Consider the following 25387-nt stretch of genomic DNA (forward strand, 5'->3'; position numbering starts at 1 on the left):
TATTCAAAAAATATAGTTCTTGAATACAAAATTAAAAATACTCAGTTTTTAAAAAAGTTGATGCCGCCGGGCCTAATTGTTGTGAGTGTGAAGTAGGAAATGAATTGATATTTTGGATTATTTTATTTTGTTGTGAGTATGAAGTAAGAAATAGATTCACATTTTGGAGTAGATGATCCGTTCCGAATAAGCTTGTCCATGCATACGTTGAATATATAATAGTATCGATCAAGATTTTTATACTGTAAATATAAATTATATTATACTCATATTTATTTAAAATTTTAAAACTTCGCTACTTCGATAAAAATTGATCGAACACTGCAGCTTGAGTGACCTAAACATGCCCTCCAGCCACCGGAAAACTCCTCTTTCCGGCGAAGAATCGAGCATGGCCGGATCAAGCGGACGCGTCCTCAACACTCTCCTTGAATGTGAAGACCAACCTATGCGAGATATCATCCAGACCGCCGCCGCCGGAGCCAAAAACCTCAGCGACGCGAATATCGTGAATCTCATCTGCTCCGGTTTCCCTGATGTGAAATTCTCCCGCCGCAACCGCAACCTCCTAATCGAACGCGTCGCCAAAATCTCTCCGCTCTCGTGCAGGATAGAGAGCGCCGCGGACGAGCCAGAAGCGAAACGTCCGAAAATTGACGACGGACAGAATGTTAATAGGCAAATTGAGGTAGCTAGGGCTTCCACTTCAGCTAGTAGTTCAGATTCTAACGGTAGGGAACTCTGTTCTGCTAGGAGGGTTGCGAATGGGTGTATGTGTATTGTGGAAATGATTGGGGATTTACGGCAAGGAAATGAGTTAGGCGCTAGTAGTGAGGATAAGTGGCCCAATGTTCTGTGATATAGGTGGTGAGTGCTGTCTTGGCTCGGAGATGTTGGAGGATCTGAAAAACGCTGTGATTGTGCCTATGCGCCAGTTAAAACTACGGCATTACTTTGTAGGCAAACCTACGACCGCAATTCTGTTGCATGGGCCACCTGGCTGTGGGAAAACCATGTTGGCTCGAGCCATTGGAAATGAGGCTCGAATGCCGTTTTATGAAACATCTGCTGCTGCCCTAAAGTCTGGAGTTTCAGGTATTGTGTTTTATGCAAAGATTGCTGTGTTGTGCAACTTAATTGTGTAATGTTGTTGGAATACGAATGGCTACTGAATGCGGACTATTTAGGGGGATTGTAATTGCATAGTATGACTTGATTGTGCAAATCTTATGATGTGCTTTTTGGGATCCTATGGCTACTAAATGCAGATTATTTACGGTTGCATCATGCGACATAATGGCGCAATTTGTTGATGTGTTTGGCATGTGTCTCAAAATGCAATTTATTTGGAGGGACTGCATCATCTGACATATATTTTTGAAGTGTGTAATGCTTTTGTTGGAATGCGAATGACCATTGAATGCAGCTTATTTAGATGGACTGCAATTGCATCACATGACGTGATTGTGCCAATTGTGTTTTGTGTTTGTTGGAATCCTCGTGGCCACCGAATGCGGATTATATGACCGTGTGGGTTATATATATGCTATTCTTTTCTGTATGTGATTGGGCTACCTGTTCGGAATTGTGAATGTATGTAGAATTGTATGCTGCCAAGCTCAACTCAGTTGGTATCACTCTTTTATACATTGCTGAACCATTTGGGAAATCACATGAGTGCGAGTAATTTCAAAGAATCAACTGAATATTTAACATAGGCTAACGTTTCTATATGATTATTATCTAAAGAGGCTTCCTTGCTAAATCACTGTGTCACTAAGCTTTGTGTATAATTAACATTTTTAAGGATTGTGCTTAAATGAATTAATCCTCAACCATCATACTTTGTTTGCATTCTTTCCCATTTGACTTTTTGTTGAACCATGTTCAGGTGTCCTAGAGTTGTTCCTTAGTGCGTACAAGAACGCACCATCTATTGTGTTCATTGATGAAATTGATGCATTGACTTCAGAAATGGGAAGTTTGTCGCAATGCCCAGTAAGACAGTTGATTGCTTGCATGAACACACCTGTGAATGACGGTTCTGATTCTGAAAGATCTAATAGTCGACCTGGCAGCTATGTGCTGACAATTGGAGCAACCAATAAGCCTAATGCTCTAGACCTTGCCTTAAGGCAGCGGTTTGATCGTGAATTTTTTTTAGATGTTCCGAGAAAAGATGAGTGACGTGACATACTATCAGTTCTAACAAGTAATTATAAGGTCGAAGAGGATTTTGGTTTTGAGGAGTTAGTTGGGTGTACTCAAGGTTTTGTAGCAGGAGATTTGGTAAAACTAGTAAATATGGCTCGTATGTTTGCTTTAAACAGAGTCATTAACCAGAGATCTTACGAAAATAGTTTTAACAACGGGGTTGAATTGTATCAAACGCCATTTTCAGATGAAGAATTGGAGGAACTCACATTAACCATGTGCGATGTTCTGGTAATCTCTATTCTTTTACTCTCTAAAGATGGTAAAAATAGAATTGAGCATTGATACTAGATTAATGTATACTTTTCCCTTTATTTGTATCCTAAAAAGATTTTTTTCTTTTTTTTACCTATAAAAAACTATAAGCACAGACCATTTATCCCCTTTTCTTTTTTTTTGTTACTTGAGAAAAGTAGTGTAATAATAAAAGAAAGAACTATTGATGTATGATGACAACTAGATAGCCAATTCTAGGGATCATAGGTTTTAATTGGACCACTGAGTCCAAAACCAGCATCCCACTGTTAAATTGGAGCCGACATATCGGTTCCACGGTCAGACTGTGAAATTGGAACTGCATATCAGTTCCACCAAGCTGGTTCCTGGTTCTATGAACAACAAAACTGTAATCAGCGGCTTAAGCGGTTAAGTTACTACGAAAAATTATTGTATTGTATAATGTGATGTCCAGTGGCGAGTTATTGCTCTTGCGTTTCTCCTATTTTCATGGGAAGTTGTATTGTAAATTTATACTTATGAGTTTATTATTTAACATTTTAACTCTAATTGTAAATATCGTGTTATAAATGTGATATGCTCTTAGTGTGTCTGGTATGACTTTCTGTCCCAACTTTGCTTGATACTTGAGGTAATACAAACTTCCTCCGTCCCAAATAAGTTGGGTCACTTCTTTTGAACACTAGGATTAAAAAATTGTGTTAAAAGAGTTGAATGATAATAAAATAAAATAGGAGAGAGAGAAAAAGTAGGAGAGACAAGATAGAGTAAAGTAGGTAATGAAATAAAGTAAGAGTGATTAGATGTTTTGTTTTTTTGTCAAAAAAGGAGAAAGGAATACGACTCAACTTAGTTGAGAGGGGGGGGGGGGGTAATACATAAGGTTTTACATCACATTCAGTAATAGGCTTCAGGCCAGTTAGGGTTCTACCTTTCTCGGAACCAGAACCGGAAGTTCTAGGAACCGGCGGCAGCCAAGCCAATTCTGTCTAGGCTTGTTGGTCAGTAATCTGTTACATCATACCTTCATCCTATTCTATGTGGTGATCAATTGTGAAGTGTAACATACAAAAACCATTGTTCTGTTTGGTTTGTGTGTGAGGGTGGGAGGTAGGGGAGTTGTTGCCTTGATCTATTTGTGCATTAACCTAGATAGCATAGACAGAACTGTGGGTAAATCCAACGACATACTGGCAGTTGTCTATCATGAACATCTGTGTGCTTCAAAAGTTCTTCCTGCTTCTTCACTTCTTCTCTTGTATAAGCATGGATATCTTTGACAAGATTACTATTTTTCTTTAAAATAAAGTACCTTCCCTTAACTTGCTTCTGATGTTGTTCTTTTTTTGTTTCAACTTCTTTAGCTTATAAATTTTGTGTATTGCATTAACTGGATGGATTATGCACGATTTTTAGGTGTCATATTTTTTGTTAAACTAACACAAGGTTTTATCTTTCCCAGTTAACATTGCCTTATCTAGAAACCTTCTTTTCCTAGTATATCTCTGAATATTTCAAATTGCCTCTGAAACTAGATCTTTTGTTCTGGTTAACTTTTAGCATATCAATGGAAACAAATATGGACTTTTGTACATTAGTTTATGTTATGTATTATACACTGATGGGAGACTGAAATTAATTAAAACTTTCTTCCTTTCACCATCTTGCTTAAAAATATCGAAAACAACCTTATGACAGGATGCTTTTGGGACGGTTCGGCCTTCTGCTAAAATGGAGGATTTTTCCACTATACCAGATACAAACTGAGATGATGTTGGAAGCCTTCAACTGTTGAAGTTGGAACTTGAACGTCGCATAGTTAAGCGTATTAAGTTTCCAAAAGTTTAGACGGTAGTTCCCTTTCCTTTTTGTCGAGCTAATTTAAATTTGGATGCCTTCAATTATTGTCAAAATTGCCATCATATTATTAACATAAATATAGTTTCTTAACTACATAGAGTAGTTCCCTTTCCTAAATTATTGATTTTTGGTCGTCTCATTTAGCAGTTTTGGTATGTCAAGTTTTACATACTTGTATCGTCAAGTCTCCCTGTTTCTTATGTTTGCTCTCCTGTCAAATTTGCACAAATTTACATCATATATCTTGTGACTAGCTAGCTAAATTGTTGAAAATAAAAGCTTGGTTAGATAAGATCTCCCAATTATCTTTTTTTCTTGATCAATTCTCGGAGCTCAGCATTTCCTAAATAAGCTATCTTTTTTAGTCTCTTGGGGAAATCGGGGTGAAGAACTTGCCGAACTCTTTTTTCCTTTATGGTCCTCCGGGTTGTGGAAAGACATTGATTGTCCAGGCTTTGGCTAAAGAAGCAGGAGCTCATTTCATGCATATCAAGGTTCTCTCTTTTGTTACATATTTGATCTGAATATAGTTGTTAACCTTTATTGATCATTGATTCTTATTGTGTTACTTAAATTCTCCATATAGGCCACTGAAATATCAAAGTTTTCCTGGAACAAGTTGATGGTGGAAAATATTTTCAAATGTGCAAAAACTCACCCTCCATGTATAGTGTTCTTTGATGAGGTACTTTCTTTTTACTTCGTTCCAATCTTGGTGATAATGGTATGGTTCCAATCTTGGCGATAATGGTATCGTTCCAATCTTGGTGATAATGGTATTGTTCCTGAGGGCTATTCTTAAACTGTAACCCAGACTTTTACCCCCTCACAGTAACTTTCTAACCCAAACATAAAAATTTTACAAATATAGCTTAAATGTCTCCATTATTCACTAATAACAAGCTGTGAATTATTAACACTATCTAATAAGGGAAGGGGAAAAGCAGAATACTCAACTGCCTTGTAAAGAAACTTATTGTAAATGACATGTAATCAACCTAATACAATAGAGAGATAGTATCCATAAAGGCTTTGTGGTTTGTTTTGTTTTTGAACAAGTAAAGAGAAACATCAAGCTCTCCTCAAGAAATGAAATGTTAACTTAGGGTTCCTTTTTTTCTACAAATAAATTTGCTGAAGCATGCTCGACTGAAATGTTATGTATGTCTTGCTGTTCATTGAATGGTTTATATCTCTTATGCAACGTCCATTTCTATCAGTTGGACATATATTTCACAGAATAAAGATCTAGAGGAGGACGAAGATGAATGGTTGTCAGAGGAATATGCAGAGGTACATAAATGGCACTTTGCATATGTTGCCTTTGATATTAATGTATCTATTACTCATCATATTTACATATTTAGCTAATAAGGATGATAATATCTTCTATTGCAGCTACGGAACCAGCTCCGTTATATACAAGGAGAATCTCATGTTTATGTGATTGCTAAAACAAGTCGGTGCGTGATGGTTCATGGTTCAAAAGGCAAAAATATTTCTGTGTCATATCATGCGCCCTTATTTTCTTCTCTTACTTGTTGACATATTGGCAGGCTAGAGATTGTGGATCGTATGCCGCTCATCAAAGAAGTTTTTGGTAGGGTGCTGTATGCTCCTCTTCCTACTCCAGAAGAAAGAGGAGAGATATTGAAAGCTCTTGCTCGAGACAAGCCAATAGATGCCAGAGTGGATCTGATGGCTCTAGGAAAAGATGTCGCTTGTGAAAATTTCAGTGGCTCTGATCTATTTGCATTGGTGAGTCCATTCTTGTCCACTCCTTATAAATGATGAAAACTGTTGTTGTTCTGGTTTAACTATAATAGCTGCATTGGTTAAGCAAATCAAATACTACATCTTTATTCTCTCTCTCTCTCTCTCTCTCTCTTATGTGGCATTGGAAAACTTACTTTGACCTATGTATGTTCACATCAAATTTCCAACTGTAAGAGTCATCGCGTACTAGAAGTCTGTAAAAATGTTCGTCTTTGTTTTGAGTATAAATTGGTCGAACTCAACAATTCAAGTCATGATATATATGACAATCAGTCCAAAATCAGTGTTCTGGCAACGATTTTCTCTCAAGATGTAGTAAGAGGGAAATACTGATAAGAAGTAAATTTTCTTAAATCTTAACACAACAGGTGACAGAAGCTTCTAAGTTCGCCATTGATCGGCCATCATTGTCCTGTGGGGGTGACATGGCTATCACAGATGCAGATTTCAAGGCTGCATTAGCTAAAGTCTCCCCTTCTCTCTCGGCCAAGGTGCTGCCGGTTTCCTACTATGTTTTTATTCTCCTTTATTTGCCCGTTTCTTCGCCTCACGTCTTGTTGTTTTTGGGTCCAGAAGCTCGAGAAATGGACGCTACAGGCAGAGAAGATTGATGTTGTTCGTGGTGTATCCGTGATGGACTGGTAGACTTATGTTAACTTAATTTTTGTGGATGATGTGAGTTTCCTCTCATCTTTTGTAGCATGTTATAACATCTTAAAATTTTGCATCTAAATCTCATATACGTCAACATCTTTGTGATATTGTCCGTACGGAACCAGGAACCTGTATAAATATTGTTTAATTGCTTTGTGGTTTGTCCAAAGAGTGATTAAGCCCTTTTAGTCTTTTTTTGGCTGAATAGAGGAAAACGCATCGTGTTCTGAGAGAACGCATAGGACAAATACACAAGCATTTATCATATGCGTTTTCCTCTATCTAGCCAAAAAAGACTAAAGGGCTTAATCACCCTATGCCTTCTATCTATATTTGCAATCCTTTAAGGAACCTTCAATTCACAGTTTATCAATTTGAGAATTTTCCCATATGTGGATTCTTATTAAGGGCTCTGGGACTCGTGTGCCACACCCACACCCTTGTCATACTTCGACATTATTCACTATTTTGGCGGAAATTATTTATAATGATGTCATTCAATTCACTTAGTTAATTATGTCTATAATTATACATATGTATGCATTATATCGATAAATTTAGACGTAGATTGATGGAGTTTTTCATCATGAGCAAATTTTTTTTTTAAAATTGCGAGATTGATCAGAATTGACCTATCTTTATTTTTTTTTTTTGACAATTATCCTAATTATCGCTACTACTTGCACCGATGGGTATCATTGTCATGTTTAAGTTCTGCTACCAAATGTCGCTCAAGCAAACACAACACTTTTCTTTGACCCTAGCAAACATAACTCTTTAAAATATCATAAAATCCTCGCAAACGAAACGTAAAGTTTGAGATATTGCATACCAATTTTAAAGTTTGTGAAAAATATCAGAATTTATCCAAATTTTGTAGTTTTGGTCCAAAACTTTTGGAGACCAATATCTAAAATAAATATTCCCTCCGTTCCCTCATAGTTGAGTCATTTTTCTATTTCGGGAAGTTCCCTCATAGTTGAGTCATTTCCATATATAGTAACTTTTTTCTCTTTCTTACTTTACTCTCTCTTCACTATTCATGGGCCCCACTGTACTTTTCAGCTCATCTCTTAACTAAGAGACAGCACCTGCAACCCTCCATCTCTTTCTTAACCATCTCTTACTCATCTCTTAACTATTCATTCAATTTCATTTTTTATTTTTATTTCCAACAAATTCAATTAATAAATAAAAACACACTTCATTAAATAAAATAAAAATTACAATTTAAAATCCTAAAAAATAAAAAATATATATAATTTAAAAAAATGCATAATTAAAAAAAATATATAATTAAAAAAAATACATAATTAAAAATACATAATTAAAAAAATACATAATTAAAAAACTAGAAGAAGGAGCTCCCTAGTGACGATCATCTAACGATTGCCAAATTTTGCCAAAATGTGCTCCATTAGATCCTCCTGGAGTTGGGCGTGGGCGGTAGAATCACGTGTCCTTACCCGAATAGACAACCGCTCTTGCAAAGACGGATGCACTCCCGTTCGAGGCGGACTACTTGCGGTTGAGCTTCCTGGGGTTTCGGGGTCGAACCAATTTCACGCCTCAGGTCCTTCGTCGGCGACAATCATGTTGTGCAAGATTATGCACGTATACATGATGTCGATCATATTCTCCATAAACCACTGTCGAGCCGGAGCTTTGATAATGTTGAATCGGGCTTGGAGAACCCCGAACGCTCTCTCCACATCCTTGCGAGCAGACTCTTGCTTCTGCGCAAAAAGAGACTGTTTTTCGTCTGCAGGCCTATTGAACGTCTTCACAAAGGTTGGCCACTTCGGATAGATGCCGTCGGCAAGATAGTACCCCATTTTGTACTAGCGATTGTTAGCGATGAAGTTGATGGCCGGCGCTTTACCATTCAGAACTTCAGCGAAGAGGTCGGAGTTGTTGAGCACGTTCACGTCGTTGTTCGAGCCGGGGACTCCGAAATACGCATGCCAAATTCATAGCCGGTAGTCGGCGACGGCCTCGAGTATAACGGTGGGTGGGTGCCTTTGTGGCCACTCGTGTATGACCCCCTTAACGCCACAGGGCAATTCTTCCATTGCCAATGGATGCAATCGACACTCCCGAGCATCCCGGGGAATCCGTGCACTTGTTCGTGAAGACGGAGCAGTAACCGACAATCTCGCGGTGGTCAGTTTCTTTATAAATTCGGCGGTGAAGGCCGGCCGGGACGCCTTGGGCAGAAGTTCAACAAACAAAGTCGCCCAGCCGATTCTCCGACGGGTATTCGCCGAACGCATCCGCCGTTTGTCCGGGCGAGCAAGCTCGACGGATCGCTGCAGTATATTTCTGGAGCGTCGTGTGGCTAGGACACGGCCAACGGCGTCGAACCCTTCTCTCAAGAACTCTTCCCGTCCCGCCAACGTACCCGCGATGTGCAAAAATAGCGGGCGTGACATACGGAAACGGCGACGGAAGTAGACATCTCCCCATACCGGGTTTGGACTGAAGTAATCACGTACCAACCTTGCGGCGGCTTCCTCCTGGTTACGATGGATATAAGTTCGGTGTCGCCTTTGAGGAGGCGCGGCGGCTTCCTCCTTCCTCCGTCGATCTTCTTCTAGAGATTCTTCCATTATTCGACATATTTGCTCAAATGGGTCCATAATGTATTAAATTTGAGAGAAGAAAAAATGACGGAATGATTTTATAAGAATTGGAGAGAAAGGAGTAGATGAGTGTAGTGTTTGTGAAATGGTGAATGGAAGAGGAATGAGTGTAGTGTTTGTGTGTAAAATGGAGTATTTATATAATAATAAAATAATTTAAAAACAAAAAAAATTACAAAAATTACAAATTTTTTTTTTATAATTTTTTTCGATTTTTTTTTTTAAAAAATTAATTTTTGCGCTGAAATTAGGACGCCCACTCGCGGGTCGGCGAGTGGGCGTCACGCATAAGCCCAGGACGCGCCACGTGGCGTGGCGCGTCATCTCGAGGATGGTCTCACCGCGTCGCACCAGCTATCGAGCCAGCTCGTCTCGTCGAGACGAGACGGGAGCGGCAACGCGACGCGTTGCGGATGGCCTTATTCTCTCTACTTTATTCACTTTATACTTTATTCTCTCTACCATTTTCTTTTTTCTTACTTTTATATCTATTTATTTAAGGGGTAACTGCTTTTAAAATCATCAACTTTCCAAGAATTCCGGTTTTTCCCACGAACTTTAAAAAGTTCGTGTAATATCACGAACTTTGTCGGGCGTTGCGATTTTCCCAATTACAAAGTTCGTGATATTACACGAACTTTTTAAAGTTCGTGGGAAAAACCGGAATTCTTGGAAAGTTGATGATTTTCAAAGCAGTTACCCTTTTCTTTCTTAAACTCCGAGCCGAAAAGTTTCGCCTCAACTATGAAGGAACGGGGGGAGTAATACTCGCGAACTAATCAAAATGATAGAAACAAAACTATTTTTAGTGAATGAATATTCGATTTATTTATAGTTGAAAAATATCCATTTTTACTTCAATTTCTCTTGCTAAACCACTGTGTCACTAAGCTTTCTTACTTCTCCACAACCTAGTCTCAAGATTTTTTTATACTTCACTTTGTTTCCATTTCTTTCCCATTTGACTTTTTTGAACCATGTTCAGGTATCCTAGAGTTGTTCTCCAGAGCATTCAAAAACGCACCATCTATTGTGTTCATTGATGAAATTGATGCATTGACTTCAGAAACGGAAAGTTTGTGGCAGTGCCCAGCAAAACAGTTGATGGCTTGCATGAAGGAACCTGTGAATGCCGGTTCTGATTCTGAAAGATCTAATAGTGGACGTGGTGGCTATGTGCTGACGATTGGAGCAACCAGTAAACCTAATGTTCTTGACCTTGCCTTAAGGCAGCACTTTGATCGTGAATTTTATTTAGATGTTCCAAAAAATTTTCAACGGCATGACATTTTATCAGTTGTAACAAGTAAATATAAGGTCGATGATGATGTTGATTTGAAGGAGTTAGCTAGGTTGACTCAGGGTTTTGTAGCAGGAGATTTGGTAGAACTAGTAAATAAGGGCTTTAAATTGTGCCATTCACTTGAGAGCTCACATAAAGGGCTTTAAAGATGGGTTTGAAGCTTATGGGATAGCATTTTCAAATGAAGAATTGGAGAAAGTCAGATTGACCCGGGACAGTATTGATGTAATCCTATTCTTTTACTCCCTACAAGTTGGTAAAAAAATTTGAGTATTTGATACACACTGTATTCATGCCTTCTCTACATACTTCTTTTCAAAGAATTTGAGTATTATATCCTTTCTTAGTTTGAGTAGGACTTAGGGGTCTTTAGTTTTTAAGAATTTTGTTTCATCATTTCTTTCACCTCCTTCCCCGGAATCAAGGTCTGTATATCCCCAGTCCGACCGAGAGACACACAAGCCGCCGAGGTGAGACAAGCAAACCAACGAAATTGCAGAGGGTTAACAAATTCGAAGAACTGCAAATCACCAGTAGGAGATAGCCTACAGGATCTGGCAGCTCCATCCAAATAACCCACCAACAGAGCATATGGACTACCAACTGTTCCAACGCGCACAGAACCTTGGGCCAACATATGGAATGCCGGATCAGCAATAAAGAAATAACAAACCCTAGACTCTGAGCAAGCAAGCACCATAGTGTCAGACAACAACCGAACGACTTTGGGCCTATCACCCAATGGCAAGTCCATACTCCCACCACTATACAATAGGGAACCTGAGGCTGCATCCCACACACGAAATGCTCTTTCACCTGCATAACAAACGAAGCGATTCATAAAAAAACAAAAAGAATTAGTAGTAAAACCAAAATTAAACTAAAGAGTAAAATACTAACCATCATAAACACCGACACAGATAGTAATAGAGCCTGTATAATCGGTAAGAAAGCCATCAGCATCAACATCACCTAACGAAACACGATGGTGAACGACGTCCCCTTCCCAAACACGATGGTGAACAGAGTCCCCTTCCCAAACACGATGGTGAACAGAGTCCCCTCTAGGGGGAATAACAACCCGACATATATCTCCACCGATATAAGCAATATTCAGATGACTAGGGCTGCAGAAAACCAATCCAGTGACTTCCATTTCCATTGGCCTCATTTCATCAGCACTTACGCATTTAAACTCATTATCAAGTTTATAAACAATAACAATCCCAAAACGTAAACCTACTGCAATGTATTCGTTGCAAGAGGAAATCGCAAGCCTGTCAACGTACAGACCAGACCCCAGTACACGATAGGGTATAACACTAACAGATATGTGACCTGCCCAAAATCTGACACATGCATCATACTGGCGCATGAACTCGCCATTCCAAGTCTGATGAGGACTAATAGACACAACCTTCCAGATAATGCCACATAGTCTAACCCAAAAATAACAAGATAGTCTCGCCCTTGTCAAGCAAACAATCTGCACCAACAACTCATCAAAAATGCAAATCAACTAAAACCAAACAAAATAAAGCAAATGAAGAACACATATACAATATGAACCAACAAAACAGCCATGCTGCAATAGATTGAACAAAAATCCAGATCACAAATAAGTAAGAAAAATCTAGATTTCTCACAAATCCAGATCAGGATTTAAAATAGGTTAACTTAACAGAAATAAGCTAAAACCTAACGAAATAGGCATGCAGCAATAGATTATACAAAAATCCAGATTACAAATTAGAAATCAGAAATCTAGATTTGGGAATCAAATCTAGATCAGGCAATGAAAATGGGGAAACTAACGCAAATCAGGTAAAACCTATCGAAACAGAGCAAATGAATAACAACACATACAAAATTAGGCAACAAAACAAACATGCTTCAATAGATTATTCAAAAATCCAGATCAAATATGAGAAATCCAGAACACAAATTGAACCTAGGTTATCCTCAAATCTAGACCATGCACTGAAAATAGGGAAACCAGCTGAAACCTAACGAAATAGATGAAAAGAGGAGAAACTCAAATACAAATAGAACAAGCACCTGCAAAAGTTGCCCGATGGTTTTAGCAGTATGAAATGAACCCAACCGGGGGCAGATATCAGCAGCATGACGGATCAAAACATCTTCCACGAAGAAGGAAGGAAGATCTGCAAATTTCAAGGGATCATCTCTATTCATCCATATACGCTGTGGAACCGAAAACATTTCGAATTTAGAATTTTGGAAATGAGGGGAAGCGACTTAAACAGAAATCTGCTAACAAAATGAAACAAAAACCTAGATTTGAAATCCATTTCAACTCATGGGCCGAAACGGGCCTCTTAGTTGGGCCTCTACAGTTATAAAAACTCTTATTTGGGCCTCTACAGTAGTGTTTTATCTTTTAAAACAAAAAAATGTTTGAAGTTGTTTAGGAGTATGTAATTTAGCTCAAAAATAAATTATAGAGATCGAAAAAACTACTCTGTCTCAGATCTAAATAATTTAGATTCATTATCATGGAGAGATATAAAGACCGAAATCAAAAACGACTAATTGCATATATCAAAATCGACACGCATCTGAACACATCTAATTAATTTAGATGATGAATCATCCACAGAAATTAAAAATCAATATCTCAAAACTATAGAAAATAAGAAGGAAGATTACTGAAAAACAACTGACTCAGACCTAATTAATTTAAATATATTATGGATGTATCAACAACAAGAAATTAAGATCTATATGAAACTAAGAATACGAACCAAGAATTGAGAAATCGAAAAGGATTTCTATCCGTCTCAGATTTAATAGTTTTCGACATATTATACACGTATCACCGACGGAAACAAGATCGGTATCAAAAAAAACCAAAACTTTACTAAACTAACAAAATGAATAAAGAAATCAGATATCGAAAATTGATTTCTAGCTGTCTCAGATCTAATTGACTCAGATCTAATTGATAATTGACTTAGATCTGAGATCTAATTGAGATGTTGAGATGTTTCATCAACAGATCATTATCAAAAAAATCAAAACTTTAGAAAATGATTTCTAGCTGTGTCTCAAATCTAATAGATTCAGATCTATGAGATGTTTCATCGACAGAAATCAAGCTCGTTATAAAAAAATCATTAGAAACTTAGAAGAAGATGAATCAAGAACTCAGATAACAAAAAATGATTTCCAGCTGTCTCACAGATCTAATTGATTTAGATATGTATAATCGCCAGAAATCAAGATGGATATCAAAAAAATGAGAAAATAAGAACGACTGATTTCGGATAACGAAAAAGAGTTAGAAATGAAAGGGAATGAAAATCTAAAAAATTTAAGAACAAGAGAAAAACAAGAACAATCGTGTCTGAAAATATGTGGAGCATTTCAGAGGCGATAAAACTACAAGGAAATGAAAAGATGGCCTAGGGTTGCGGATGACCACTCTTTATATAGAGGGTATCACATGGGCCTCAATTATTTAAATATAGGGTATTGAATAATGGGCTACATTTTGGGCCTCAATAATTATTTTATTGAATAGTTCAGACTATTAAATGGTCCGTTAATCCGCCAATCCCATATAGTATTAGAGCATCCGCAACGCGGGCTCGATTTTGGCTCGGTCTCGTCTCGACGAGACGAGACATCTCGTCGCGCGACGCGACACGGCGAGGCCGGCTTCGAGCTGGCGAGACGACGCGCGCGCCCACGTGGCGCGCGCTGGAGCCTTGCGTGACGCCCACTCGCCGGCCCGTGAGTGGGCGTCGTATTTATGACGCAATAATTTTTATTTTTTTTTATAAATTCGAAAAAATCGAATTTAATTAAAAAAAAAAAAAAAATTTCAAACGGTCAAATGACCGTTGGGGACCAAACGGTCGAAATTTTCAGCATGTACAACTATTTGGATACTCCCGGTTCGTCGATTAAGAAGTAATTGGCAGTTTTACACCAATTAATCTCATTAATTGTCAACCAGTTAACTATTACCCATTTATAAGTCTCATTTCTCAAAATGGCTATTAATATCATTAATTTCATAAATTAAGAATGAATTGGCTAATTTGGCATCAATTAATCTTATTTTATCAATCAATAATTTTTGTTTCAATGTTTTATTTATCATTAATTTATCCTAAGCCAATTTCTTATTTGAGTTGCCTATTGTTTAAAAGACTTCTTGATTCCTTAATTTTCAAACCGTTATTTCACAATTTAAAGAGTTAAATGTGATATGTGTATAATGGAGTTTAACTTCGAAATTTGTCAATCTAAAGTGTACTCATCACTCATCAGATATATTGTGTAGAATATATGACATAAATGAGAGATATCAAAAAGATTCTTATGATCGATAAATAATATAATAGCTATAAAATCTATACGAGAAATTTACTAATAGTGCCGTTAGTTAAAATGTCATTTTCTTTTTATTAAACTCTGTTGCATTTAATTTTGTAGATACCATTCGTAATGTTAATTAAATGGGGAATGCCATACATTTTGTTCACAGTTCCAATTATTACTGTATAAAAGACCTTTCAATGTCATTATGATAATTTGGATTGTAAATTATACATATAAATTTTATATATAAATTTAAATCTTATATTAAATAGAAAAGAATGAAGGTAATAAAGTTGAGGAAATGAAGAGTTTTTTTTTTTTTTCATAATGAAAAGGCCATAAGCAAGAGCATGACCGTTGCAAGAGCATGACCGTTGCATTCTACTATGAAACTGAAGAGAATGAAGGTGATGAAATAAATAGGTTTTTTATTCTTAATAATTTGAGAAAATAAAAGGTTTTGAAAGTGGGAGAAGTGCAGATTTGATCAAACAAGACAAAGATTGTAAAACTCCACTGTAAAACTTGGGTACTTTCTTACTACAACTAAGGACCAGTTATATGACCGTGTTCTAATTGTAAGAAAGTTGAGAGTAATGCTTCAATGAAGTGAAACTAATGTAAATTCTTTAGTGACTTTTTTTGTTTCCACATTCAATCATTCTTTTACATTTTCAATGCGACTCTTAACTTTGAAAACTATAATCGTATGTGTTATGTTATGCTGTATGTGAAATACTATAATATTTACTCCAGGTATTATTTGTATTTTCTTTATTTTGTGGTGATGGTGTTTCAATATTGTGATTTGAAAGTTCTTTAATCATATGTTGTATTGTCTTTAGATATGTGGTGATTAGCCTGTTTAATTTCATGCGGTATGTTGTAATGCAATTTCAGTTTTTGTATTATATAGTCAAAAGATTTTAATCACTACTAATATTTAAGAGCTAATTTAAATACTAATAATTTATTTTTACTTTTTTATGTTTAATAAATCAGTATTATATGCATATTTGATGAAATATAATGGGTTTGCACGAACGGGGAGATTCTATATGTTATAATAACAACGTTGGTCAAAGAATTTGCACTGCTGGTTGCATAAGCGGCCAATCTCTTAAGCTCCTGGCACATCAAATAATGACAATTTCGAAGACAATCAAGATTTCAACTTCAAATACTCAATCATATATGGTTTATCTAACCATCGTATTGCCAATACCAAATACATAAATAAAAATCAACTGTGTAGAAAATTGTAACTGCAAACAAAATAGAGTTTGTAGAGCTACTAACTGCCACTGTAGGCGATTGCATGGTCCAAGCTTCAGATTCCTTGTCGTAACTAGTAGCCAGAAACATAGCAGGCTTAGCATTATGCATATTCCCTTCGTATTGTTTTCTGTTTGAAATGAAAGATTCCTGAACAAAGATAAGATGTGTCAACAAAAAATTCTCCAGAAATGAGAACATATGATAATAAATTATAATTGCAGCAGTTACATTGATTTCTTTGCCATCATCAGGAGTTAAATCGCCATTGATGTCCACAATTAAAGGAGAAAAACTCCAATCGTACTCTGACAACAAACGTAGGAATCTGCAGAAAAATAAAATCATCAGATTCGGATTAAAACAATTAACTGAAAGTCAAAGAATATAAAAGAGCTGAAAAACAGTGGTACAGATATCCAACTACTTAAGAATGCAAATGATGTAACAACTACTCCAAACAGCAGACAAAGTATTCTTCATGTTACAAATGATGAAGGGCACATGTTCCTTTCGAAGCCAGTTTCCCAAATCTTTTCCTTCTTAGAGACTATAACATCAAGTTTTGTAAGTTTATTAGGCAAGTTCAACTAACCGCATCAAATTCTAGACTATCAAAAGGTCCAACTACCTATGGAAGCTATAAGCAAATCCAGTGAAGCAAGGAGTTGGCAAATAATTCAAACCGCATCCAAGAAAATGTGAAATGTGTTTCATGTTATGAAAGAGAAAATCAACCTCAGAAATCCAGTTATCCTGGAGCATGGGGGTCTGAATGGTAAAGGCTTCAAAAACAAGTGTGCAACCAAAAGCTCAATAGCCTCTTCAGGTAATGAGTTCGAAAATAGATGTGCAGACACCCACCGTTTCGCAAGCCTACAAATGGAGAGGAAAGATTACACGTGTGTAAATATAAAAGACTGGGAGGGAGGGGGTAGGGAAAAAATTTACCTGACAATAGGCCCATAAATTGGATAACGGCCTCGTAATCCATCAATCATGCTAGAATGTTGACTTCGAAGAAAAAGTTTTTTATCGGCGGATAGTACATGCTTCGTCTGGCCACCTACAAATAAAAAAATAGTTGAAGAACATTCAAACACCCAAAATGTAGCAATTGATCAGGATAAAAGGATCCATTACCAAGTTTTTTCACCAAGCTTAAACCTCTCTCGTGCAAAATCTTGAGACGAAATGCATACCCAGACACAAAAATATCTACATCATCCTCTGTAGCTGTGCATGTAATCCCAAACTTCGAGTGAAGGCTATCATGCAGTTCATCGGATAACTTAGTCATACATTCTGGTATAGTGACAGAAATCTAATCAATAATACTCCCTCCGTTTCACTATAGTTGAGGCGGAACTTTTGGGCACAGAGTCTAAGAAAGGGATGTTTGGTGTGTTAAATAAATAGATAAAAAAGTAAGAGAGAGGAAAAGATAGAGATAATAAAGTATAAAGTGAATAAAGTAGAGAGAATAAAGTAAGAGAGACTAAAGTAAGAGAGTAAAGTTACCATATATGGAAATGACTCAACTATGAAGAAACTTCCCGAAATGGAAAAATGACTCAACTATAGTGAAACGGAGGGAGTACCAAGTACCAAGTACCAAGTACCAACCTTTCTGCAATTCTGAGAAGGAAAGCAGCCTTGGTCTTCTCCATAGCTTGCTCATCCATAGGCCAATTTCCAGAGCCTTCCAGCTATAATGAAATCAATGTTAATGTTAAAAAGTTGATGCATAAGAAACCTAGACATAAATAAACTTTTCTTGCCTGAATCATAACTTCTAACGGCTGTACACATGTTGCAGTATGCTTTTCCAGCTTTATTCTAGCGCTTTCCTTATTTGCTAATGGGTGTGGAACAGGGGGGAAGACTGATGTCAACCTAAATGCTGTAATAAATGTAAGCACAAAGCAACTTTTAGGAACAGAGTAGTAGTGGAATGCTCTCTAAGAAACAGATATGGAATAAGTTACAAGGAGAAGAGGGAGAGTGATCAGATATATAGATGGTAAATTACTTGAAATTTCTTTCTTCATTTCAATTTCTTTCCATTTCTCCTTTTTTAAATGCTACCACTGCAAGTTTCAGAAAACTAAATACGCCATTGGACTAATGTTTACACTACAGAATTGGATCGGAAAGCACCAACTTCACCGGTAAATCCACTCAAGAAACCAAAAGGATGGGCTCCTTGTTTGGCAAAGCTGGAATCTATACTCTAGGGGGGGTGATAATTGTTTACAAGTAAAAATTGCAATATGTTGCTAAGCAATCCAAAATAAAGTTGGGGATATTTCGGAATACATACCTAAGAAGCTTTCTTGACCATGGTAAGCTGGGATTAGAGGACTGGCAGATTCTACTCAGCAAAAAGGAATTACTCTAGTTTTTTACTTGGGTATTGTAACTTAATCTCTATATTTCAGAAAAGGTATGTTTGGCAAGCATGTAATCATGTGATATCCTTTAGGCACAATAACTGAAGTATCTCAAGTAATAATTAATCAGCACCATACATTCTCAAAATTACAATCAGAAGAAGCATTTCTCCAAAACACTCTAATGAGCTTGGTTCTTCCTCTCAGGGCTTGATCAATGACACACAATACCCTCTGCTCATAAGACCTCCAACATTCATCATCCAAGCAATATCCAGAAACATGGAAATCATGGTTGTCCTTTAAATTCAACCTAAAAGGTTACAGGTGAATTTTCATCAAACTAATAATAATTAGGTTGGATGTGAAATTTCATCAATGTTTACATCATAATCAAAAAGCAATATTGCATATGAATGACCCTATCTACATTCTAATCTACCACAAAGATGCTAGTTTTTCACCCAAAGCTGTTTGATGCCTAGTTATTAATTTGCAGCTTCAGGTATGAGATCATTATTCTGTCTGTCTTTGCCTCTTTATCTTTGAATCTTTGACATAATATAAGCAAACACTTGCCCAAAAGAATGTACTATTTGAAAAAATGACAACTTAGCATTTTGCTTTCTTGGCACAAACAGATAGCACAGTACTAAATAGTAAATACTAATATAACATGACAGCTGTTTGACAATTGGAAAATTTGTGCGTTGTAGTTGTTTAATATCTGAATTAAAAAAAAAAAATCAAAAGATCCAAACCAGCACATTTACACAAAGAAAACCCACCCACCATACATGTAGGGTTTCAAAAAAATTACCTTATGCAATAGTCATATTTGGCGGGATAATCAATATTGGTCATTGAAAATCTCATCAAAACCTTCATACTCACATTTATCCATGCAGCTTAGTGCTACAGCAGCCTCATGACGTAGCTAAATACAAATTTAAGATCTCTCATGTTAGCAAACATGACAAAATGAAGGTACCTCTTGGAAACCACTAGGTGACATTCGGAAGGCCGCATATTAGTTGCCACATGGATCACAGATCATAACTGGAAATGACTGCAACTGTGTCTTCCTCTCCTGCAAATCCAAAGAAGAATTGAACTACTAAAATGAGGAAGTGAAAGCAATGATAACACTTCTTAAAATACATATTGTCTAGTATTAGTAGCAGGGACAGATACGGATTGTTTCCTCCAGATATTCCCTACAGATTATATTTCAGTAGTGCATATGAATATCATATGCCAAAAAAGGAATCTGCAAATTCACGGTTAATGTTTTCATGCTAATAGGCAGGATTTTTGCATTAATTATAAAAAAATTACATATGTATTAGTATAAGGTAGCCGAAAGTAATATTTGATATACCAATGAAGTCCAGAGTGATGCGCAATATCTGCACTGCATTCATCGAACTACTGATGCTATTTTTGCCAGACTTTGTTAGGAGGTACGCCGTAATAACAGTTATCATGAATCCACTAAGGCAGTCATGGACATACAGAGAAGCCTTCCGAGCCCAAACCTACATATCACACAAAAATACAATGGCCATGCTTAAAAAATATTCCATCACTAAAGAACGAGAGAAAAAAAAATAGAATGGAAAAGTTACAGTAATTCATAACATTATCAGCTTATCATACTTTCAAAAGGATCAATGCCTCCCCCAATTCCTTGCATCCTTTAAAAGTTCTTTTAATGAACTCTGCATTCTCCTCAATAAACATGTCCTCCAGAATACTGTTGTTGTACTTCGGGGTTGCTGTTAAAAGAAAGGATTTCACAAATTTGTGATTGACCATTTAAATAAAGTAGAAACTTTCACAGCTATAATACCTTGATTCAGGGAGCGAATGTTGTTCCTCTCAAAGCTCAATTTTGAGAAGGCGAAAAGAGAGGGTGCGGTTGGAATTATTTTCACAGAAAATGCTATATTATCGGATAGTTGTACAGCTGAATGATTGACATGCTAGTGATTCGTTAGCAACCCGACAGAAATCAATAACCATAACGAAAGCATAAATAAAATATACTCCGGTGTTCATACCTGGATAAACAACCAATACAGGCTTGCGTGCCTCATTATGCAAAGCCGACCATTCTACACCTTTCACGAGAGGAGACGAACTCAAATGCTCCTTGATTATACACAGATAAAGAAACCTTTTCGCATGGTAACGATAGTTTAGATAGTCTTTCTCATGGAAGCATTCCTATCAGGAAATAGGTTTTTTACATATAAGCAGGTCAATGATACTTGCTAGTTTTATTACATATAAGCAGTCAATGATACTTGCTAGGTTTATTACATATATGCATCATCACTCAAACATGCAAGAGTAGACACTTAAACAAAATTTAGAGGAGATAAAAATATAAAAGGGATGAAAGGATGCTCATTTATAGCGACTTGGAAAAATATTAAGTGCAGGATTTAAAAATTGGTCCTATCGTATGTTACTGCATCAACATTCTATTACACCCTCCAATCCAAAATAATTAATCGTCTGTCCCACAATAATTATCATATTTTATTTGAAAATGAATTCTCTGTCGTGGAAGAATCACAACAGGGGAGGCGTGCCCCAATATGCCACCGTTTTTTATTCACATTGTGATTCAATTGTTACAGCCCTTAAAAGCTTTATAATTAGCTTACATTTTTTATTGTAGTAGTACTCTAATTTACTTGGCCTATGATTAAAGTTACTATTGCACTCATCCACAGCCACACGACCACACCGCTAGTAATGAATACAAAATTATTTAATAATTTATTGAATAGTGTCTTTTCTTATGGAGTAATACTTTGTTAAATTTTAGTAATTGAAATTTTATCGTTTAAAATAACTCTTTTCGTCTCGCTTTAAGAGTTCTAATTGATCAATTTCGTATGTCCCGTTTTAGAAGTCCTGATTGGGATAAACTAATAAAATATGTTATAAGTGGGTTAAAAGTGAGTCTCAACATCCACTACAACATTTATTTATTCCACTATAACATTTATTTTTTACACACTCAAACACTTTCTTAAAGCACGTGTCTGACTCAACCGGTACTCCTCAAGCAGGACGGAGGGAGTAGTATTATCATAAATTAATGTAATATTGATAGTTTATTAAAAATCATAATTAGAGCTTGTTGATAATTTGTTTTGGACAAAAAATTTAGTGATATTTTTTTTATTAAATCATAACTTTTGGTTAAATGTTGAGTTTTAAATTATGGAATTAGAAAAAAATTAATGAAAATAAAATTAATGATCACTAAATTTGAATTTAAAATGAGTTTTCAAATTTGATAAAATTTTAGTGCAAAACAAATTATCAACAAGCTCTAATCACTAGTATAATTTAAATAATCTATTGATATCTCAATCTCGCAAAAGGTTTCACATTTATGGGATGGTACGAAATTTTAGGCGTTTTTATTTTGTACATTAAGTAGAGAGAGAATGAGTTTTCAAATTTGATAAAATTTTAGTGCAAAACAAATTATCAACAAGCTCTAATCAACTAATATAATTTTTTATATTAATGTGAAGGAAATTTTTTTCAAAAAATAGAAATGTGATATTTTAAAGTGGAACAAACTAAAAAAGAAAGTGAGTATTTCTTAATAGTACGGAAGAAGTACATTAATTTATGATAATATTAGTATTAGTTATGGGTCACACGTTCAACTAACTTTTCTAACGAACTTTTCATTACAATTCTTAAAATTCGTAATTACAATAAAATTGACAATTATTGAAGGACGAATGGAGTATTTTGGATATTACGATTGTCGAATGAAATAAGCATTTACACCCTCCATACCTGAAAATCTGTCATTTATTTCTATTTTCGTCCGTCCCCAAAAATTAATCACCTTTCACTTTATCTATTTTTTATAGTAGACCCTACATTCCACTAACTCATTCTCACTCAAATTTTATTAGAAAAATTATATATAAAAATAGGACTCACGTCCATTAACTTTTTCAACTCACTTTTTACTATTACAATTTTTAAAATTTGTGTCGGATCAAATGGTAACAAAGTATGAGATACAAGGAGTAGTGAATACGAAATGCAACTTGAAATTGAGGTAAATTATTCTAATTTTTCTATTGATTTGAAATTAAGATAATTAGGATAATGAAAGAAATAAAGCCAGCAAATATGTTTTGTTCGGTAGCGTTAATAATGTATTTTGTGTTTGGTGAGAGGAAGACGGAGATACACGAGGAGCCTCTCAATGCTGCATTATCGCCTAGTCTGTACAGACGAGCACCACCGACAACATCGAAGACAACAATCGCCCCTCCATGATCTATAGCAAAGCAAACTGACTCGTTAAGACAGCAACGCGCAGACTGTGGCAGAGTGTGCGGTAAAACCAAGATACCCATCTCTCCATCATGAGACGGGCGATAAATGGTAGCTACACGATGTGCATTGGTAAGCACCACGGAACTAACACCGCCACCAACACAACCAATCATCACACCACCCTCTATAAGAACATGAACGTCACCGGGAGTCTGAATATGGAAGTAGCAAGCAGCAACCGCAGTGCACGCCACAACCACATCTAAAACAAAACAAATCTTCCCAAATCGTCCCACCTCCAAATTACCCCCGGAATACAATACATCACCTGTCACACCAATCCCACACACGAAAAGATCTGCACCTAAATTTGATAGGCAAACAAAATTAGAAAATTAAATAAATTTTAGAAAATAAAATATATTCAGATCTTAAATATAATATACCAACCTGAATACAGTCCAACCCAATGTGTCCGTGTGCCTGAGAAGTCGAGTAGAGACCCATCTATGGCCATGTCACCTTTACAAATGCGAATGTGGGTGGACATATCTCCTACAGGGTTCTCCCAATGAAAAACATCCCCATTCCCATAAGCTACATAAAGTCTGCTAGAGTCCAAGAGAATGATCCCACGTACTGGCCATTTCGAAAAACAACTCAAACCAACATTTACAAAACTCATGCCTCGAACACGACTATATAATACCACAAATCCATTGCCAAACCCAACTGCAAAGAAATTGTTGCAGCTGGAGATAGCCAATCTCCTACAAGAATGGTCCCCCGAGCTATCCCGCTTCCTCTTCCGAGACAGGTTGGGATAGTGGTTAAAAACACCTCTCTTAAAGTTCAAATGAGCAAAGTAGAAAGCCATGAGCATTTTAAAATGACTAAGACGAAAAATGGAGGGAATTTTGAAAATGAAAGGGGGAAAACTAAAAAGGCTGGCAATGGTAACATCCATATCTTTGGAACGATTTATCATTTAAATAACCCAAAACGGTGAAAGTTATCATCTACAAAATAAAAAAAGTTCTAAAATCGTGGAACGATTTATCATATCATTATAGGCCAAATGTTATAAAATATTAGAATAAAACGACGAATTTTATATATTTTCAAAAAAAAAAAAACCAAAACGGTGAAACGATTTAGAAGGGAATTGGAAAATAAAAACTAATTACTACTATATTATGACAAAACGATATGAAATTAAATTATTATTAAAATATTTTTAAAAAGCTAATATTGTGAAGACATAAAAAATATTTTAAAAGAATTGAAAAAAAGGAAAAATGAATATATGTGTGAATTGGATAGGTTTGAAATGCATTTGAATATTTTTAAAAAGATAAAATGATGAAAATGTGAAAAATGCCTTAAAAGATTAAAAAAATAGAATAAATAAATATATATGTGAATTGTGTAGGTTTCAAATGCATTAGAATATTTATGAAAACAAAAGAATGAAAATTTTAAAAATGTACTCCAAAGGATTTAATAAAACAGATGAATAAAGATTTTTGCATTAGTTTGGGTTTCTATTTTGAAATTCATATTAGAATATTTAAAAAAGATTAAAAAAAAAAGTCTTGAATAAACAAAATGTAAATACAACAAAAGAATAAAATTTTTAAAAATGTATAAGATTTAATAAAACAGATGAATAAAGATTTTTGCATTAGTTTGGGTTTCTATTTTGAAGTTCATATTAGAATATTTAAAAAAGATAAAAAGATTTGAATAAACAAAACGTAAATAAAAGAAAAAGAAATTATGTGTTGTTGGAAGAGGACGAACTCAGGTTAATTAATGGGAGAGATGATAACCACTGGAATGAGCGTGCAAATTATAAATTAATATGTCTAAATATATTATGGCGACAAGTTTTGGGGGTATATTGGTACCCCTTGCTTCCATGTAGCTTTGCCATTGCTAATATTACACGATTAAAACCCGATATTATACGATTAGATTTGATTTATATGTTAAAAATCCAGTTATTAGGATTTATTTACAAGAAATTAAAGAATTAAAGTAGTGTATAATTATTTACTAAAATAAAAATAATGAAAAATCATGTGACAGTTCTAACTTCTAAAATACAAAATTGTTAATAAACTTATAAAACGTTTAAGATAATTTACAAAATTGTTGAGAAACTTATAAATTTTTCTCAATAACCATGGTTAAATGATGACGTTCGGTGGATAACTTTGAATGGTAATATTAATGTAAATGATTAATTCCTAGATTGTCCTAACTAAATCCTAAACTCTTAACTATAATATCACACAATGGAAAAGTGTTTATGGGCCCAATCCATGCTAGACTGAACCCCAGAATTAAAA

General features: G+C 35.7%; 3 protein-coding genes and 1 pseudogene across 5 annotated transcripts; 2 read left to right on the forward strand and 2 right to left on the reverse strand.

Annotated features, from left to right (window-relative positions):
* Positions 1-319: 319 nt before the first annotated feature.
* Positions 320-6945, forward strand: LOC125207616 (putative ribosome biogenesis ATPase nvl). 3 transcript variants are annotated; one of them, XM_048107028.1, is made up of 10 exons: positions 320-1095; positions 1892-2445; positions 4150-4302; positions 4677-4805; positions 4898-4996; positions 5532-5604; positions 5710-5774; positions 5868-6069; positions 6456-6578; positions 6661-6945. In XM_048107028.1, exons 5-10 carry the CDS (start codon positions 4992-4994, stop codon positions 6730-6732), a joined length of 540 nt encoding a protein of 179 aa, XP_047962985.1. In that variant the 5' UTR covers positions 320-1095; positions 1892-2445; positions 4150-4302; positions 4677-4805; positions 4898-4991; the 3' UTR covers positions 6733-6945. The 3 variants fall into 3 exon arrangements, with proteins under 3 accessions (XP_047962985.1, XP_047962992.1, XP_047963002.1); XM_048107035.1 differs by lacking the exon at positions 1892-2445; XM_048107045.1 differs by lacking the exons at positions 320-1095; positions 1892-2445 and having other exon boundaries at positions 3608-4302.
* On the forward strand, positions 344-2187 carry LOC125199390 (cell division control protein 48 homolog C-like). Its single transcript, XM_048097417.1, has 3 exons — positions 344-770; positions 865-1095; positions 1892-2187. The coding sequence occupies exons 1-3, from the start codon at positions 344-346 to the stop codon at positions 2185-2187; spliced, it is 954 nt and encodes a 317-aa protein (XP_047953374.1).
* Positions 6946-11062: 4117 nt separating the features above from the next.
* On the reverse strand, positions 11063-13081 carry LOC125199398. Its single transcript, XM_048097424.1, has 4 exons — positions 12982-13081; positions 12745-12851; positions 11587-12172; positions 11063-11502 (listed from the first exon to the last, which is right to left on the reverse strand). The coding sequence occupies exons 3-4, from the start codon at positions 12059-12061 to the stop codon at positions 11063-11065; spliced, it is 915 nt and encodes a 304-aa protein (XP_047953381.1). The 5' UTR covers positions 12062-12172; positions 12745-12851; positions 12982-13081.
* A 2945-nt stretch (positions 13082-16026) lies between these two features.
* On the reverse strand, positions 16027-23910 carry LOC125199409 (annotated as a pseudogene).
* Between the last annotated feature and the right edge of the window lie 1477 nt (positions 23911-25387).

Source organism: Salvia hispanica, chromosome 1 (genome assembly GCF_023119035.1).
Source record: "Salvia hispanica cultivar TCC Black 2014 chromosome 1, UniMelb_Shisp_WGS_1.0, whole genome shotgun sequence".
NCBI classification, from domain to species: Eukaryota; Viridiplantae; Streptophyta; class Magnoliopsida; order Lamiales; family Lamiaceae; genus Salvia; species Salvia hispanica.